A 20246-nucleotide genomic window follows, 5' to 3' on the forward strand; every position below is an offset into this window, starting at 1 on the left:
AGTAATTCACAGAACCTACTTTGAACTTATATAAATATATGTATATTATATTTAGCAAGCATTGATAAAAATATGACTATGAAATACTTTGTTTATACCTTATGAAAAAGACCAATTATTTTGAAAACTAGGAAATGCATATGCTGTCTTTCTTTTTAGAATCTTTGCCTAAAATAAATATTTATGCAAACACTTTTAGGAATAACAAAATTAAATTATTATTTTATTTCTTTTTTGCCGAAGTTCTTTGACCATAGTGTATTTGTTTGGAGCTAATAAACATCAGTTACGCATAACGGATATAGCCGATTTTTATTATTAAAACAATGATCTTAGGGATATTTACCCCATAATTAATTTTTTAGAAGATTTTTTTAAATTAAAAGTAGTAATAATGAAAATAAGATTGATAGTCGGTAGATACATAATAGGTGTTTAAGACGTAGTCTGGCGATAGTCGTTGAAACTACTGCGTCAAAACTAAAGTTTACTGTATTTTACTTTAATTTACTCTGTTATTAATTAAGATAATTTATTGTCTTTTAAAGAATATTTTTAAATTTTAGAAATACGAAATAATTTTAAACTTTATTAGAAAACCAATTTTAAAATCATGAGAATATAAGTAATTTGTATGCTGTGTTGGCAATGGATTTGTAGTTAAATGTGTAACCGTTTTCATTTTTTGTGAGTTATTTGTTGATATTTTGTTTAATTGTTATCATGAGTAATTACGTTGGTTTAATTCATATTTTGGATACAGTTAAAGCTGTTTTTAGTGTAATATTTAAGGTAGCTTTTAGAATTTTGTAAAATAAGTAGTAGTTTACATTCTGTTGTTTTTGTTTCTAATACACAATTGTCATTCAACCTCTAAGTAACCTAACGTTCAAATACGGTATTACGTTCCACTGAAATTATTAAATATTTTATAAGTATAGTAATTACTTTACTGGAATAGCCGTGTGAAGTTAATTTTAGTGCCTAATTAGAAGGAAGAACTCATTTTTACTTAATGGAAAGCCTGTTTGAAATACTATTTTCTTTTGTTTGTCAGTCACATCATATGTAGTTTATATTTTGTGAAAATTGATGAAATTAAAGAACTTTTTTAAAAGCAATTTATATGTAAGGAAAACCTACGAAGTTAATCATATTTTATTAACAAATTACAAATTTTCCCATTACAGGTTTGACAAAATGTCCCAGATTCATTGCATTTTGTTACTTGAACCAAAAATATATGTTATAGTGCTGCACAACTACTGCTTTAACTTAGCTAAACAGTATACATGGCAACAGCAGTCCATCCACAGGCAGGTTCTTTACTTGTGAGTTTGGAAGGATGATAATTAATGTTGTTTGACATTTTAGGTTTACTGTTGTTCATTAAAAAATATTTGCTGTACAATTTTTTGCATTGTCTAAAATATGAGAAGTTTAGTTAGACTGAACTAAAATAACGCTTGTGATATCCTACTATTCATCTATTACATTCCCACTCTTTATTGGGTAAAAGAAATCAACCCAAATATAATATAAAAATCCATTAAATAAATAAATTCATATTTATTGTAATTAGTAGAGATGTATTTTGTAATGATATGTTCATTTTCACAACAAATTTATTTTTAAGAATCTGCCTTAGAATAAACAATAATTTAATAATCATAGTTATAATTGTGTAGTAGCAAGCTATTGCACCTAATAAAGTCAGTATGAGTGCCATTTAAAATGTAAACTCAACAACTACAGCCCCCTTTGTTTGCTGTACTACTTTCACATTTATTTTATAATACTCTTTTTCATTATATAATCTTGTTTGTTTTGGTTTTTATGAATTTTATACTTTTGTTTGCATATTTTATTTAGAAGTGGGATTATTTCATTTGATTTTATAATTTTTAATTTGATAAATATTAATTTTTTAGTGATCCTGTGAAAATACAAAAAAATAATTATTTTTACTTATACAACTTATTGTGAATCTGTAGTTAATTTTATTTTCAGGTTTACCCATCTCTTAGGAGTCTATTCAAAGTCAGCTTGGTTCGGAAAATATCAACTTTTCTACCATTACGCCCTGCTCCTAGAATTCATATTAATGTTCCATTGTGTTCAACTCCATTTGGATCTTTTTATGAAGATAATTATTTGCCTTCTATGCATAAGGAGAATTCCACATTCTACTTGTCAGTATATTAATGTTATTTTGTATAAGTAGTTATATTTTATTAAGGGGGCAACATTTTTATATAAGTTAATAATTTTTGTGATATTTCCTATTTTAAAAGTAGTATTTCTTGTTACTTTTATATTAGTTGTGAAAATTTTTAATTTAGTCCACAATTTTGACTTGCTTCAGGTGGTACTTTTTAGCCCTTAATAACAATTTTAGCAGAGAGTGGTGAGCTTTCATTGTAGTAATGTTACAAGTTGGTAGCTTAAGTGGGTTATATGTAAATACAACCTCAATATCTTCTTTACAATCTTGTTTATAGGATGGTGTTAAATTCTTTTTGTTGTGCATCACCATTATAAAAATCATTATGATTTTTTGGCTCATTTTGTATGTCTTTAAAAATAAATTACAATTTAATTTATACAGATTAAAAAGATAGCAGTTGCAATTCAAGACATGTAGGAAAAACTAAATGAAAGCTTTAAAATAGAATGAAAGAAACATTTGGCTCAATTTAAATATGAAAGCCAGATATTAGGCTGCAGCCAAGCACTACCTGGAAACTGGTACAAATTTAGTGTATTAGAAGTGATAGATTTAAAAGATGTTTGCAATAATCAGGAGCTACTTGAAATGTGTACTTTATCAATAGTGATGTTAAAATATCATTATTGAATTTAATATCTAACAGCCATTTTGAATTAATGAAAAATATTATTGTTATGAAGGTTTTAAACCAGAAGCATTAAACAGTTATCCACCTCCCTTAGATTTTGTTATTGGCTCTGATTGGTTTAAGATTAATGCTTCTGTATCTTTCTGAAGTTCATCCACCCAACCTATTCAAGAGGCATTTCATTAAGTCGTGGTGGGCAGTTTGAATAAATGGTTAAAAGCTTAAATGATTTTAACCTAAATTTATATTTCCTATAGAAATTACTTGAAATTATAATAGTTTGTATTATAACAGTCGTTTTATAGGGTTTCATAAATACTCTTTTATTTGTTGATGATGTATTTTTTTTTATTACCATTTCTTCCTTTGCTTTATTTATTTATTAAATTTTTTTATTTACACTATTTTCTAAGTAGGTTTACTGATAATTGTTTAAAAATTAAGTATCCATCTAGATTTAGATGTAAAATCAGAAAAAAATAAAATATATATATATATATATAAAGTTGGCAGAAAAGATATGAAAAGAAACTTATTTTCAACCTGAAAAAAAATTTACTTATATCAATCATATTTAAGAATCTTGAGAGAAATTTTGAGTGTTGGACTATTTTTATGATTATTAATAATAATCAGTGAATTATGAACAACATGGAAACAAAAAAAATTAAAGTTTTTGAAATATGATATTAAGAAAAGTTTTTGAAAATTAAGTGGTGTCATATAATTTAAAGCAATGGATCTTTCTGATTTATGACGTGTATTGTCAGATGATTTGGTATTAGAGGGAAGTGTTAAAGTTAAAAATATATGACGAGATGAAAATTTCTCCTTTTAATTTTAATTTGGTATATGTAAATCATCTCTTATTTACTTTTAAGTATTGTATAGAAGAATAGTAGAATAGAAGAGGATATATATAAGTGGATCAAACTATTTATATAAATTATGACAAAAATGTAATTTTATAAAATTGTGCTACAATTTATTTAATTTTCTAAATTAAATTAATTAATTTCTTTTTTATAATTTTGTTTCTTATTTCAGAAGTATTATGAGTCCAGAGATATGTAGTACACCTGAGACTCCACACACAAAAATTCGTAGTCTAGAATCTCAATTGAGGACTTTACAACAGCAAGTTGCCCAAATTATGCTTCAGATCCCTACTTCTGGTTTGTATTGATTGACTTGATTTATATACAGGATAATTCAAAATGAATTATAAAGGATAATTGTAAATGACAGTCAATTTCATAACTCTGTATTCCAAGTTAAGAACTAATGGCAAATGTGGAGTAAATTACATCTGATTATAATACAGTAAAGTTTACATAACTCCCAACTACTACATAGATCAGTTACAATTTATAGTTCAGGAAGTACAGTTACTAAATTGAGTCCATCATTTAGAATTGCCCTCTGCAGTTACTTCTGGTTGTACTAATGTTACGCAACTATCTTGTTTTTCCTGAGAAATTTTTTTTTTTGGGGTGGGATTTTTTAGCTTTTTTTTCAATATAATCTCTACAAAGAGATATACACTTTTCATTATGGTGCTCTGTTTTATAATACAATTTGTTAAGCTTCTCAAAATACCCATTTACAGCATCAATTATTACATTGTTGTCCAAGTTTAGAAATAGGTGATAGTCTCTGGTTGCTAAAATGTCAAAAATTTGACATTTTAACAGTCTCTGCAATCCCCCAGCATGATTATATGGATTTTCTCTATCATTTTGGGAGTTATGACCACAGCGGGGCATCCAGAGCATAGTTCATCATCAGTGCTTTTGCGATCTTTTTTGAATTCATAAATCCATTGTTTTATCATTGAATATGATGGAGAAAAATGTTTTAGTATTGAATCCATTTCTTGATCTCAAATGATGTCAAACATTTTAAATAGAAGTATTTGGTAACTGTTATTCCAATTTCTCCATTTTCATGAAAATAATAAAGGTATCTTTTTTCAATAGGCTATCAAACCGAGACTAACAGAGCTACTAACCTGAAATTTAGTATAAAAGCTAGTGAAAAATAGGACTATAGAATGCCGGTAAGAAATTAGACCTGATGGGGTACCATATGTATGTCAGACTGAAAATGTCTCACCTCATCCTCGCAGTATCTGACCCTATAATTTATTAGTCTGCATTTGGCACATGTTTGTCTTTACCAAAATTTAAAAAGAAGCAATATTATGAAGAATTATATGTTTATGGAAATAATTTTGAAAAATTAAACGTATGGAGATTATTGTCTACTAATTTAATAGAATTTTAATTCTTAGATGATTTATGGGAAGGGAGAGATTTTTAATGGGATTATTTTTTTTTTGTACTAATGAAATCAAATTTGAGTTAATACTTTTATAGCCGTACATGTTCATCACAGTTTTCAAATATGGTTCTTTTTGTAAAAAAAAAATGTATTAGTTATGTGAAAAATATTTACTTTAAATGTACTCTTAAAATTTTGAGAAGCTTTTTTAATTAAGATTATTAATTAGTAGTTCTGTGAAAAATAGATCTTAACTCATTTTGTATGAATACAACAGATTTACCTCCACAATGAGACTAAACTAATTACATTAAATATAAAAGTGAAATAATATTAACAGATTGTGGAAGAACAGAAGGTTTAGCCAATGCCACAAATACAATCTTACTGTATTTATAATGAATACTATTTCCAGAAACATTGAACATCACTGATTACTAAACTGTCAAGAAGTACTTCCACGACTTAATAAGTAAATGAGTGTTAACAATTTGTGCTCTTCCTAATAGCTATACTATCTATAATCTTGAAATGAGAAAAGAGAAAAATGATTGTAAATTGATTGATATGATAAGAAGCAATGAAAATGCAGGGAGATGAGAAAGAAATTTGCAGATGATGTTTTATGTACAACTTTAAAAATTAGTATAACGGTAATTTACTGCCCAGTTTATTATTCTAGGCTAGTTTTGAATTTGTATCTGGATTACCCTAGGCTAGTTTTGAACTTGTATCCTGAACTACCACATGGTAACAGAAGCTATTCAGAAAGTTCTCATCCTGACAATAAAAATGAAATTTTTTAGAAATAAAAAAAAAATTTCATCATAGTATTCACCTTTGCAATTTGGTACATTTAGAGCAATTACTTTTAATTCCCTCTATATATGATTTGCCCACATCTGCAAAATTAGTGGTTGTTTTAACTTTGGTCATTTAAAGTTAATCTTTGTCTAGTGAGCCATTTATTCAAGTTTGGGTAGAGGAAGTAATTACTAGGAGCCAAATTTGATGCATATGGAAGCACTTTGAAGCAAAGGTTGTGGAGTTTTTGCAGCAACAATCCAAGATGTGTGTATAGGCACATTATGATGAAAGTGCGCTTTCTTTTTGTAGACAATTAGATTAGTACTTTTCAGTAGGGCCAGTAGTAATGCAAAATACTCCCTGGTGATTGTCCTGCCTTTTTTCCAGGAGTTTATAAGCATCACAAAAAACCATAGCCTTGACTTTTCCTGCAGATGAAACTGTTTTCTCTTTCTTTGGTGCACCTTCGCCTATTCCAACTATCGACTGTTATAAACAATCAAAAAAACTCTGAGAAATCATGTTTAAGTGTAATCATCCATGAGAAGTGTTCTGTCAAATGTGGATTTTTTTGTTGACTCTTAACAAATTTAGCACCCAGGAGAGAGCTTTTTCATACCCAAAACATAATGTAAAATGTAGTGCACAAGGTCTACCAGATGTTTGTAATGTCAGCAAGTTTGTGGCTTATATACCTTTAGTTGGCAATCATTTAATCCAACATTATGGATTTCTATGATGTTTTTATCAGCTGTAGCAGTTTTTAGGCATCTCAAGGAGTTGTCATCACAAATGAAAGTATGACCACATTTAAATTAAGCAGCCCACTGTTTTACTGTTGAAAATGAAGGAAGAATCCTTTAAAGTGGAATCTAACTCTTTATATACAAACAAATTGCAAGCTTTAGTTTTATTCATTTTTCAGAAAATTTCAAAACTTGTTTGCTTCACTTGATCATTATATACAAGCAGCTAAACACATGTCTGAAACTTCACAACATGCCATCTTAAGGATCATACTTGGCAAATATCAGTCATTTGGTCATACTAGCACCATTTCTGTGACAGGTCGAGAATTTCTGAATGACCATTGGTTTATTAGTTATAAATACTAATATACTTGTTTTATATAATTTATTAATCACCCATATATTTATAAAATGTGATGATACAAGAAATCACAAGTGTCCTGCACTTAGACCAGTTAAATGGTAATCAATCAAAATATTACTTTATTCTACTATTTAATAATTGATTATTACATGAGGAAAGAGGTATTAAATAAAATGTTAAATTTCCATCTTAACATCAATTTACCATCCTATGCAAAACCTTTTGTATTGTTACGTGAACATTTTTAATATTTTATACTTCATTGAAGTGTTTTTACTTTTTTTTATAGATTATGAAAGTGGAAGTACAGTGAGCTCATGGTTGGCAAGTCAGAATTCTGTAGCAGCAGCAGTAACATCATTGCCGCCGCCACCACCACTTCCACCTCCACCGCCACCGCCGCCGCCACCACCTCCACCGCCACCACCACCACTAGATTTCCTTCATTTAACTCCTAGGCCTTTATTTCGTACTCCTGCTAGACATAATCAAACTATTGATGCAAAAAAGTCACCTACTAGTATGCTTAGTGATGTTATAAGAGAAATTACCAGAGAGCGTCCTGCACTTAGACCAGTTAAACGGTAAGCCATCTAAATCTGGGTTTTTTTTTACTATGTAATTAATTAAAATATGCACAGTTATCAAAATACATGACTGTAGTGTATGTGTAAAATAAATATTGTAAGGGTATAATATTTTGCAAAAAAAAGAAAATTGTAAAAATCTTTATTGAATCTAAAATAATTTTAATGTAATATATATATACACATACACCCTATACGTATCACAATAAAAAGATAAAGCAAAAATAAATGTGAAAAAATAATTAATTTGAAGGATGTGTAGATTTCTGGTATTATGAGAAGAGTATGTATTAGAAAAATTGAAGACTATTTTCATTTAATTTTTGAAAGCATTTTGTTCATGTTTAATTATCAGTAAAATAGCATGGATGACTTCTGAAATTTTGTAGAAATTCATTCATGGAATGATGAATTAAGAAAGTTAATCAAAAATTTTATTGGTGATAGAGATAACTGTATATTGATATTAAAAAAAATTAAAATTGTTTTTTTCTGACTAGTACTATAAATATTCTAAAGCTGATGGCCCAGGAGATCATAAAATATATAACTGATTACTATTGAAAGTAAATGCACGAAAAGATAATTCTTACGATGCAGTATGCCTACTAAAAAAGGAATTGGAAAATATAACTTCAAGAACAATACAAAATTCATTTTGATGAAGCAACCTACCACTGAGTGAATCAAACAGTTCAATATACTGGAGTCACTTTTGGTAAGCAATATGACTTAATCTAGAATTCAATGATAGGCTAGTTACTTTCTCAGCTTTTGACAGCAATGCTATCGTCTTTGCAGTGCATTACCAAAGTATTCTTTTGAAGAATAGAGAAGTAAAGACAAGAAGTAATGAAGACTTTAAATTTGACTTGGAGATATATTACCACTATCAAATTAGCAAATGTTACATGCTATTATGGTTAATTTCAAATACCAAAATGTAAATGAGAATTTATAAAGGCAAGTCATAAATATTAAAATTAAAGTTATGTACTGCAAGTCAAAACATTTAAAACCAAAACTTCTATTTATTTTAGCCAAACATAAAGTTTTTCTGCAACTGTTAATTATAAAATGACTGTTTACTTTGATAATATATTGGGAAAAGTGTGTTTGTACATGCACACACATTTTTTTTAAATATTGTATTTTCGTAGTTTTTTTTTTGTATATCTATTCTGTACCAAAATATGAGGTGTGATAAAAAATAACGAGAATTTTAATTTTTATCAAAAAGAATTAACTTTTTTCTTCTACATTGATGAATACTTCAAAGTATTCCTCCCCCCCAGAGATGCGACACACTTATGCCAGTGTTTCTTCCAAAATTCAAAATATTTGTGGAAAGCCATAATTTCGGTAGCATCTATCGTCACTAGTCCTTGTCCTTTTAGTGTTATCTTAATCCGCAGGAATAAGAAAAGTCACAGGATACCATGTCTGGAAGTATGGAGGCTGCAGCCCCAGTTTGGTGTTATTTTTGACTAAATAATCACAAATTAATAGTAGAATTTGCCCATGTTTGTTTTCTTGGATATCCTCATGTAAGTTGTGAATAACTACTGAGTAATATTATCTGTTTTGAGTACTTAAGTTAATATTACCTGTCTTGTGGTAAGAATTAATAATGGACAACATAGGAAGGAGAATTTTCATATTTGATTGACTTTGTACCTTTTTTTGTCTTTGTTCTTTAGGAAGCTTGCATTGAAATGATTGGACCTTCGTTTCAATATCATAACCATTCCACAGTGTTTCATCACTGTTATAACAAATTTTAGTAATTTCATACCCAAAATGTAAGTAAAAATTGTTTCACATGAGCCATGAGATTCCTCTAATCAAACAATTCTGTAATCGTGATTTGACGACAATTATTTACCACAATGTCCTTTATTTTGTTGATGTGTTAGAGGATATCCTCTAACATCTTTTGTCATCTTGAAAACATTTGTACACTCATAAACAGTTGCTTCCACTTTTACTGCAAAATTTAAATAAAATATTTTAAAATACATCCCAATTATTCAGCTGCCAAACTTTAACTACATGTCTAATAGGACTGAAAGTGTTTATTTACAACGTACAGTGTTACATTTCACGGGAAAAAGACAAAATCAGTTGAAAAGACTTAGTGTGGATTATTAAAAAATTCTTTTTATTTTTGATCGCATCTCGTGTTTTGCTTAAATTTACCTCATTAAAGGAAGTATTTCTAGAACTGATGTGTATTTTTCTCAGGACTAGGGGTATGTGTGTCTTTTCTTTGTTCAATTTTGTTCATGTAATGAAAATTTTTATTTGAGTTTACTAATATTAGATTTCTAAAACAGAACATTGTGCTACTGTATGAAATTGTGAAATGCATTAAAAATGCGTTTTTGGTCAGTATTTAATGAGAATCTCTTAACAACAAAACAAAGGCTCTCTTTATAATAAGATTTCAATATAAAAATATAAATAAAATTATAAAAAAAATAATAAAGAGGGAAGACCAAAGAGGATACTACAATTTTCTATTATCTCCAATATTATATTGACACCAAGTTGATTGAGTATCTTCTGTCTGTTTAATATCTTAACATTAAATTTGGCATCATACCTTTTTAAAATGTTTATTCTTTATGAAGTAAATAAAAATTTCTACAATTGTAAATTTCAAAATCGCATCCAATTTTTTACTTCATGATTAGCTAAAATTTTCAGCCTTTCTTTGTAAACTCTTTTCAAATCAGGCATCAAACAGTCAAGTTATGAAAAATTTTAATGCGAGTTATTGCAAAATAAGACAAAAATGTCTTATTTTGTAAAAAATGTGTTCAAATTACAAAATAATTTTATGCCATTTTTAATCTTCATTGTAATATTAGACAATCTTGCTCAAGTAGTTGATATCGCTCAAAGTTTTTCCCTAGCACCTATGTGGCGCCTAAAATTTTAATTCCATAGGATAGGCCTTGTTAAATTTTCGTTGTTTAAAAGTGTAATTTTATACATTTTTTCAGATCGCCAGGCGGCAATCCTCTGAAAACTCCAAAAAAAGTTTCAGATGATCCTTCTGATATATTAAGTAAAGTATTACGGAAGAGATTTTCTGCACTTCATTCCGATTCAGGGACCGAAAATGATGATAATTTGTCTGTACAAAGTCAGATTTTCTCATGTTCATCTAGTCCAGCAAGTGCAGTGTGATGTTGTGTGATTAATCTGTATTGTTTTGTAAAGTAATTTTTAATATAAGATGAATTTGTGCAGTTTTCTTATTACAAAATTAATATTTAAAACTGGTAATTTGTCTTTTTATTATGCGTACTTAAATGTTAATGAAGTTCATAATACTTTCTTCAAATAGACTTGTATATAATGTTTGTATAAAGAAGATGCAAAATTTTTTTAAAATTTTTATTATTGTTTTATTTATTATAAAATAAATTATATGTAATAGTATTAATTTTAGATATGTTATGGGCTTCATTGGCTGCAATTTATATAAGATTAGCTTAATTTTTTTTGAGGTATTTGAAAAATTGACAGTTGTATTTTATACATTATAAGTGAAAAGATGTTTATTTTTATTGTTATTGAACAGTTGTCCAATTTTTTTTTTTGTAGTAATAATTTATTGAATTATTTTGTCCTATTTTCATTAATTATGGATAGAAAAAATTATTTTTATTTATGATATGGTTGTGAATCTTTATAGTTGAAAAACTTTTTGAGGTGTAATTCCTTATGTAAGACTGTACCCCTGCAGTTTTTCCATTTCAGTGTTTTCCATTTTTGTGCCTTTAGCAGATAAGTTTTTAATTTGGACTCGTAATGACTGAATTTTTGTACAAAAAAATAAAATAAGCGTAAAAACATATCTTATTTTTTTGTTTAAATCATTCATAGTAGCATTACTCTTATGGGCTAATAACACTTAATAAACCTACTGATTCACATGACAAGCAAAACACAAATATGTAAGTGGCAATTTATATGTCTTAGAGATGAGATGTTCATTACTAATGATTTGTCAGTTTTACTTAATATATATTTTTAGATGTGTTAAGTACTTGAAAATTTTTGTATAAGTACTTGAAAGTAAAAAAAAAAAATTGAGTAGCAGATGATTATTATATGCAAGAATATTGCTTAAGTAACCATAGTTGGAAGTCTTTAATCTCTGGCTGAGGTCTTAAAGTGTAACGCCTGCATTTTGTATCTTAAAAGGTCTGACACTTTTTAATTCAATTAGTCATATTTCTCAAAAGTTGTTTATTCATTTTTTTATTATTTCAATGCTTGATGATAAGTGTACTGTTATAAAAATATACTTTATCATAAATTTCTTTAAAAAAAAAAAAAAAAACTGAACAAAAAAGAGATAACTAGGAAAAAATTGCCTCATTTATATTACGTGTCATTATATTGTAATCAGTGTAATCGGTTATTTAAAGTTATTTGCATTTTTTAATTTTTTTCCCAACACCTTTTATATTTTTTGGTTTAACATCATTCTACATCAAGCAGCCCGATAAAAATTACTTGTTATACGCCATGAACTGAACTGTATTGAGATGAACGCCATTCATAAGATCTCCCAAGTTGCATAACTCACAATGCCGCTTCAATTCTATTTAGGTGAGCATTCAAATAGTCATGTCCAGAAATTATCCTGAAACAGGTGCTGAATTTCATTAGAAGAAGTAGAAATGATAAGTAGTAAAACAATAAATTAATATACGAGCGCAAAATCCTTTAAATAAAAGAATGACATTGGGATATGAATCATCACACTACAACAATCCAACCTTCAAACTGTTCACGTAAGTTATAAAAAAAACTTTTCTCAGGATTACCAGAGGAATTACTACAAAGTACACAAAATTATCATTATAATCATTCAATTTAATGAACAGTAAGCCTTGAACGTCTATCATTTTTACCTGGGGAACGGGTCAGATTTGATCTCCTTGATCAAATTATGTTTTTAATTTATTTTAAATTAAAATTAAACTTTTAATTTAAAACATTTTGCATCTCCATTTTCCTTTTGACCAAATGTATTTAATTGCCAAAAGAAAAAGCTGAAACACAGTTGTAGGACTTTCCCGGCTTACACACGCACACACACAAAACTTAATTTAAAATAATTATAATTTTTTTAAATATAATATTTCTTGTTTATTTATTTCAATGATCCCAACTAAAGCGTGCGCGCTTACCGTATTTCATTCACGCGGGTGTGGCGGTACAAGCGGCAACATTAAATACTTTTTTACAGTTCATTATTCATTTATTTAATTCTACCGCTCGCTTCTGACATTGCAACATACAGACGACTCCAGCAGTTTATGTCAGTACTACACTAGCGTTCATTGTGGTGAGAGGAGGCACTACATACACTTAGCCACTAATTTATTAAGAGCATTTTTTTGGGGGATGCGATTTTGCAAAAAAAAATTTTTTTTAATATTATTTTTTAATTACTAACAATGTGCCTAAGACAAACATTAACTAGGCGAAATATCGAGATACTGACGATGACCTTGCTTTGGAGCCTGATCCCCCTTGATCTTTTAAGTTGAAAATTTAATAGCATCAAGCCCTCATATATACATAATTTGATTATATATACGAGGTGCTACACAAAAGTTTGGGGGATTTGAATTTCGCGTGCGAACCAATGCTGGTACTACCTGCTGCCGCTAGATGTGGCCAACAGTACTCTTTGTGAATCAGTGTTCCAACAGCTGTGACTGTGAGAGGCTGCATTGTTGACTTTCGTGCGGTTGTGTTTTACTGCTTCGGCGAAGTTCTAAATGGCAGATTTTAAAGAGCAAAGAACCTGCATAAAATTTTGCTTAATGCTTAAAAAAACTGTTGCAGAAACCCATCGCATGCTTGTGGAAGCATTTGGTGACAATGCTATGAGTAAAAGTAAATCTTTTGTGGTACAAACGATTCAAAGATCGATGAGCATTCAGGAAGACCGTCAACAAGCGCAACACCGGAAAACATCGCGAAAGGCTATTGTTGCAGATCGTAGACAAACAATCCATGATGTTTGTGCAATCGTACAAATGTCATATGGATCCGTGCAACGCATCTTGTCTGACAATTTGATCATGAGACGCATTGCTACAAAATTCGTACCGAGACTGTTGAACAGCGACCAGAAACAAAATTGCGTAGCTGTCTGTAGTGAATTGAAAAATTCACCAAGAGACACCCTAACTTCTCAAACACCATAACCGGTGATGAGACATGGGTATGACCCTGAAACTAAGCAGCAGTCGTCGCAAAGTTCACCGCAGCCAAAAAAACGTCCCAAGTTCGCAGCAACGTGTGAAGTCCATGATGGTTTTTTCGACATCAAAGGCATTATCCATAAGGGATTTGTTCCTCTTGGTCAAACTGTCAATGGGATGTTCTATTGTGAAGTTTTGAAGCGGTTACGTGAAAGCATTAGGCGCAAACGTTCAGATCTGTGGGGTAACAACAGCTGGGCTCTGTACCATGACAACGCGCCCGCGCACACATCGCTAGCCGTTCGGAATTTCTTGGCTTCCAAAAAGAGTGTAGTGATTCCTAATCCATCCTATTCGCCTGACCTTGCCCCGTGCGACTTTTTTCTCTTTCCGAAAATAAAATTTCAATTGAAAGGTCGTTTTAACACAATTGAGGAGATTCAGGAAGAAACGCAGAACGTGCTTCGAACACTTCATACCTGCAGTCTTCATGGAATCATGGTAAGATGACCTTTATTTTATTTTTATGGTAAACTTCCCCCAACTTAAATATAATTGGACCAAAATTGATCAAGTAGTTTTTGAGATATAAGGTGATTTAGGGTGCGACACCGAACACACACGTACGTATGAACATCCGGAAAATTTCTATCCGTTTTTTTTTCGTTTCTAATGTAAAAATCTGGTTAAAAACCACATGCGCACGAACTGGACCGATTACCGTACTCTTCCTTGTAGTGCTACAGCGCTAGACGCGAAAGTAAAATCAAAATTTTATTTAAAACGTTGGGTCCCATTTGACTCCTTTCTCAACAGTGACGTAAGCTACGTAATATAAAATTCTTAATAACAGCCAAAGCTTTAAAAACCTTTTAAAATATAAGAAATTTGTAAAAATCAAAAAATTTCATAGTTGTCCCAAGAGATCCTCTTTTTTATAAAAAAACTATTGAAAATTTAATTCAACATCCCCCTGAATCCGATTGACTTGAAACTGTGGAATTTTAAATAAGCACTTTAATCGAGAAAAAAAATTAATTTTCGGAGAATTTGTCGCGCCAATCCTGAAATATTGAGATAAAAGCTAAAATACGTGCATGTACATCTACCGAAAATATTTATAAATAAAATGTTTTTTTGGACCGAATCAAAATTTGGCAGAAGGTATTTAACAAAACAAAATGTACAATATTATGGAACAAAAGAATTAAATGTTCAAGAGAAATAATCATACGTTAACATCAATTAAACTTATTTGACAGTTAAAGCTAATTAATAATTTATTTCATAAGTTTGCAATACTAATTTCAATAAAATTTAACAGTGTAATACAATTTTTAAGAAAATATAATTATTTAAAAAAGAAATTATGTCAATCGTGTGTGGAATCAAGAACGTCATTTTTAGATTTTAATAACCTTAATGATTAAAAAAAAATCATTAAATTCAAAACCAATTACTATTTTTTTCGTAGTACATTTACAAAACTTTTTCTCAGTATTTTTTTATTTTATAAATTTTTAAGCGTAACTCTGGAATGAAATAACGTTAGCCGACCAACCGGTATTTGTATTCGAGAACCTAGATATCTTATTTGCCAAAGTGCAATGGAATCCGCAGTTCCATATAACATAATTCTCCCCAAAAATCAAAGCATTCCCGAACATTTTTCTACGAAAGCCCCTCGCTGCCGTCTACCGTTCCTCTCCCTGCTGTACCTCATATATTAATAAAAAAACCAGTTTAGACTTTAAATCTTAACGATGAATGAGAGAAGATCATTATGAGTATTTCTACGCGACTAACTACCGGGTGATTCAAAAAGGACTTTACAACTTTAAAAATACACAAAAATTTATTTAGATAACTTACTCATTCACTGAATAACACATCAACGTTGTCACTTTGGTTCGATATGGCATTCATTTGTAATGCGACGTATATCCAACCTGAAGTCGATTTTTTTTTCATTTCAAACTGTAGCCAGCAAGTCGGGCGTTACATCTGCAGCTGCGGCGTTAATTGTGTGTGCAGCTGCACACCTGTAAGTGTATCTATTTTTAACATCGCCGAATCCGGTATTAATGAACTACGTGAGCCAAAACTTTCTGTGAAATGAGATCTCAACCTAATCTGTAAGTTATCTAAATAAACTTTTATAATTGTGAAGTCCTTTTTGAATCACCCAATAGTGCACACTCACAAGGTGCGCTAAAATGGATTAAGAGGTTTGTTATTGACCCCTTTGCAAACGTTTACAGGGTCCTAGATTACGGACTTAATATTGTTCAATTCTGTGGTTCTCAAAAATGCATTTTTTAAAGTCTATATTATTAAACTTTCTTTTTTAAATTTTGATATTTTTTCATTATATTTAACGAAAATTATTCGCAAATTTTGTTAAGTTTGACAGTAATTGAATAATTTCAAAATCTAATAAGCCAATAGTTCGTTTCATTGCAAAACAGTTTTTATGTTAAAAAATGTTGAAAAACTTTAATATCCACCATAATATATAAAATGAGTCTTGACTCGTTTGTTAGGTACAGAATGCTCTAATTATTAATTCAAGTGTTAAATACATTTAGAAAAAATAAAGGAGTTAGAAGAATTGACTAATACAATTTTAAGATGAGAAAAGATGCTAATCTAAGGATCGAAAATTGAGTTCTAGAATCAAGAAAATAAACGTTAGAGAAGTTACAAAGACAGCAATGTACAGATATTCACGAGAAATATAACAAACTTTCAGGACCTGTTCTAACGCTACAGGCACAAAAATGACGAAGAACTCATCTTACCGTCTCAAATTAAGAAAAATATACTTCCAAAATATTGTATTAAAAGGAAAACATGCAACGTAGTTCTAGCATTTCACATATCGGTTATATGTTTAATACAGAGTGATTCACGATGTATATAACAAACATTTAGGACGTGAAATACTGGTGAAAATAAAGAAGAAAATTTATACTAATATAGGTTCGGAAACGCTTCGTTAACGAACGTCGGTTGGCGAAAGATTTCGACCTGATTTCTGTGCGTACGATAAAATTAAGCTAGACTGTAATATCGCGATCCAAATTAAGGGAGAATTTGTGGTTTTATATGAATGAAATCTTACCTAAAAAAAATGAAAAATGTAGGTCTTAGAACTGTATTTCAATAATTTTTTGAGAAATCTGGGATAAAAAAACAAAAGATTGGAGTTGAAAAAAACAGTATTTTACGTTTGGTGTAAAGTAACATTGTTAAATCGGTGATAAACATATTAAGGTTTTAAACAAAATTTGTAGAGAATCTGATTTCGAGTAAAACAGTATGAATAAATTGCATAGAAATGGAACACAAACAAAAGAATTTGGAAGTTTATTAAAAAAAAATATTTGAAAATTTGACTGATTTTATTAAGTATTAAACGAAATAAAATGTTCAAAATTACAAAACAAAAAAAATATTTTAGAAAAATAAACGAAATATTAAAAAAAAAAAACAAAAAAACTATCAATAAACAATAAATTAGTCATTTTTAAAGCTAATTAAAAATTAATTTTATGTTATTTTATTTGAAGTAATTTATTTAGCAATACTGATTCCACGATATTTGAATAGCAGTAAATATTTATTGCTGTTAACTAACATTTTGTTTCGTTTATTGCCTAATTAAAATCTACCCCATTTTGAAATATTTTGTTTTAAATAAACTTCAAAGTTCTTACATTTATATTTATACTTTCTGTGAACTTAGACAAATCAAATTCTTTAGGAGTTTTATTTAAAACCTTTACGTGTTTATTAGCCACTTAACAAAGTTATTTTTCGCCAAGTATAAAATAATATTTTTTTCGGCCACAAATTTTGTATTTTACCTCATTTTTCTCGAAAATTACTAAAAATTGAGTTCTGGGAATTATTTTTAAAAACTCTTTCAAGTCAAATTTAATATAAAACCGCAAAATTTAAGCCTGAGGATTTACAGTCCGGCATAATTTTACCGAAGAGGCAGAGATCGTGACGAAAACTTTCGCCAGCCGACACTCGCTAACGAAGAGTTTCTGAACCTATGTTTATAAGAACTTTCTTCTTTATGTTCTCCATTGGAAAAATATGCTAGACGTTTGCTACTCTTTTTGTAAATAACCCTTTATAAAAAAAATAAACAGAAATTTCTAATGATTTTATCTAATTCCGTGTGTGCGCTGCGAGTCCCAAAATAGATAACGATATGGCAGTCCAAGTAATCCGAAATATTTAAAAGCTTATTTCCTTCACCGATACAAATAGCATTTGTGATATGCGGTTTTAATTCATCTTCATTAACTGGAAGGGGAGAATTTTCAGTCTTTATAAAACCCCGTAAAAAATAATCGAAAGGCATTATTCGTGGACTTATCGGATCAACGCCGCGTTTTCGTCAGTCGCTCGACCAACCCCATCTCTTAGAATATATTTCAAGATAATTTCTAACCTCTTTGTTCCTGTAAGGCGGATCTCCATGTCGTACAAGAATTAAGTTCTCAATGTCTTCATCAAGTTGAGGCGTTAGCCATTCACTTATCATTGTCGAGATAAATTCATTATTGTATATTTGTGTAAAAATAACGATTCGTATATTCATTTTCACTGGAAGCATAAATCATTTTCACGTTAGGCGAATCGCTTATATAATGCACAGTTTCTCTAGGGTTTTCTGTTCCCACATTCGAGCGTCGTGTCTATTGAACTTTATAATTGAATAGTACACTCGTCAACAAAAATTAAGCGATTAAAGAAACTATTTTCTTTTTCAACAGGTCTTTGCATGTACACAAAAAACTTTACGTAAGACTATATCATCGTCGCTTTTCCTTTAAAACCATACATATATATATCCACGCACGAGATTCCCTCTTTTGTATTTCACCTCTCTCCCACCATTCCAGTTCCATTTTGGTTGTTAATAACACTAGTCAATTCAACAAATTGAATAATAATAAAAAGATTTTGAGTAGTAAAAGACAAGGCAAAAATCACTGAAACCGGTAGACAATAACTAAGTTAAAACTTGTAATGTGAAAATTGTCTTGTAGATGTCTGTACCGAGTCATGTCTGCATCGGTGTCGAGTCGGTAGATGTGAAAAGTCATTTACTGTTGTAGAGATATAGCTAATGGTATTATTTAAATTGCTTCATCTACAAAATCAAAATAATAAAAGTAATTGAAAATATAGAGCTGTATATTTTTCTACTTTATTAAAAACTTATTTGATATCGCAGAATTAAAATAATTACAAATTTTTAATTCCGAGTGTAAGATAATCTATGCATAATTGTAGTTCTTTAATTCATCCGGAAAGTTCTGGGTTCAAATCCCACAAGAAAACCTGGCATTTTTCATACCGCAATCCTAAAAAACAAGCGTTTAGTTTTCGTGGGACTTAACAGAAGAAAAAAAAGATATATATATATATTTCATATATTGCATTCACAAGTACATGAACAAAAGTTGGCAGAGATAGGCTTTTTGAACTGAGATCACAAAGAAATTGCCAAATCGATTTATCTATAAAGTAAATTCTCAAAAAAAAAAAATAATAATTTAGATAAATAACTTTTAGTTTCATTTTACATTTTGCAGAGGTGCAATCCGGTAACCATAAAAATAGTGTTTGGTATATTTTTAAATACATGCTTAAAAAATTGAAAATCTGAAAAAATGTTCAATGGTTGCATTATTTTATAACACGAGCCATTTCTTATAATATTACATTTCTAAAAACAATGGTGAGTTTATAAACTCCTAGCAGATTATTCTCGATATTCCAGAAGTCTCCATGTCTGTTTTCATCAGGTGGTGATGGATGATCATCCATCACCACCTGTTTGTACTATTCATTAGAGACTAATAACAGAATGGTGGCCGATAGCAGCGGTGGGCTTCAAATTGTGAACCTCCCGCATGCATACAGTTTTATATTTCACAGTTTTCCAGCCATGACAATGATGAAAATGTTACAAAATAATTTTTTTCTTTGTAAATAAATAAATTTTATTTATTAACTCTTCGACCGATTAATTCCTTTCATCGTGAATATTACATGTATTGTGTTTATTTCACGAGTATTCAACAAGTATTCACGTTCTTCAAGTCTACTATCGTTTATGTGAAGTGTTCTAAAATTACTTTGACCAGTAATTTTAGAATTACTGGTCTTTTCAGATTCCGTTGAAATCTGAAAACAGAAAGAAATTTTTCGCGATCACAATACTTCCTTTACTTAGAATAAGGAAGTAAAAATTCCCATTATAAAAATGACTAAAACAACGCAATACAAAATATTAAATACCGATAATCGGTTTTGAAACTACAATTATTTTT

General features: G+C 29.5%; 1 protein-coding gene across 4 annotated transcripts in view; it reads left to right on the forward strand.

Moving 5' to 3' along the window:
• Positions 1–11146, forward strand: part of LOC142329593 (uncharacterized) — a 61422-nt gene extending 50276 nt beyond the window's left edge. For all 4 annotated transcript variants that reach the window (XM_075374301.1, XM_075374300.1, XM_075374303.1 and 1 more), the window contains exons 4-7: positions 2011–2192; positions 3906–4033; positions 7351–7645; positions 10657–11146. In XM_075374301.1, coding sequence (XP_075230416.1) covers positions 2011–2192; positions 3906–4033; positions 7351–7645; positions 10657–10843 — 792 coding nt within the window. In that variant the 3' untranslated portion in view covers positions 10844–11146. The remainder of the gene's footprint in view (positions 1–2010; positions 2193–3905; positions 4034–7350; positions 7646–10656) is intronic.
• The last annotated feature ends 9100 nt before the right edge of the window (positions 11147–20246 follow it).

Source organism: Lycorma delicatula, chromosome 8 (genome assembly GCF_047948215.1).
Source record: "Lycorma delicatula isolate Av1 chromosome 8, ASM4794821v1, whole genome shotgun sequence".
Taxonomy (NCBI): domain Eukaryota; kingdom Metazoa; phylum Arthropoda; class Insecta; order Hemiptera; family Fulgoridae; genus Lycorma; species Lycorma delicatula.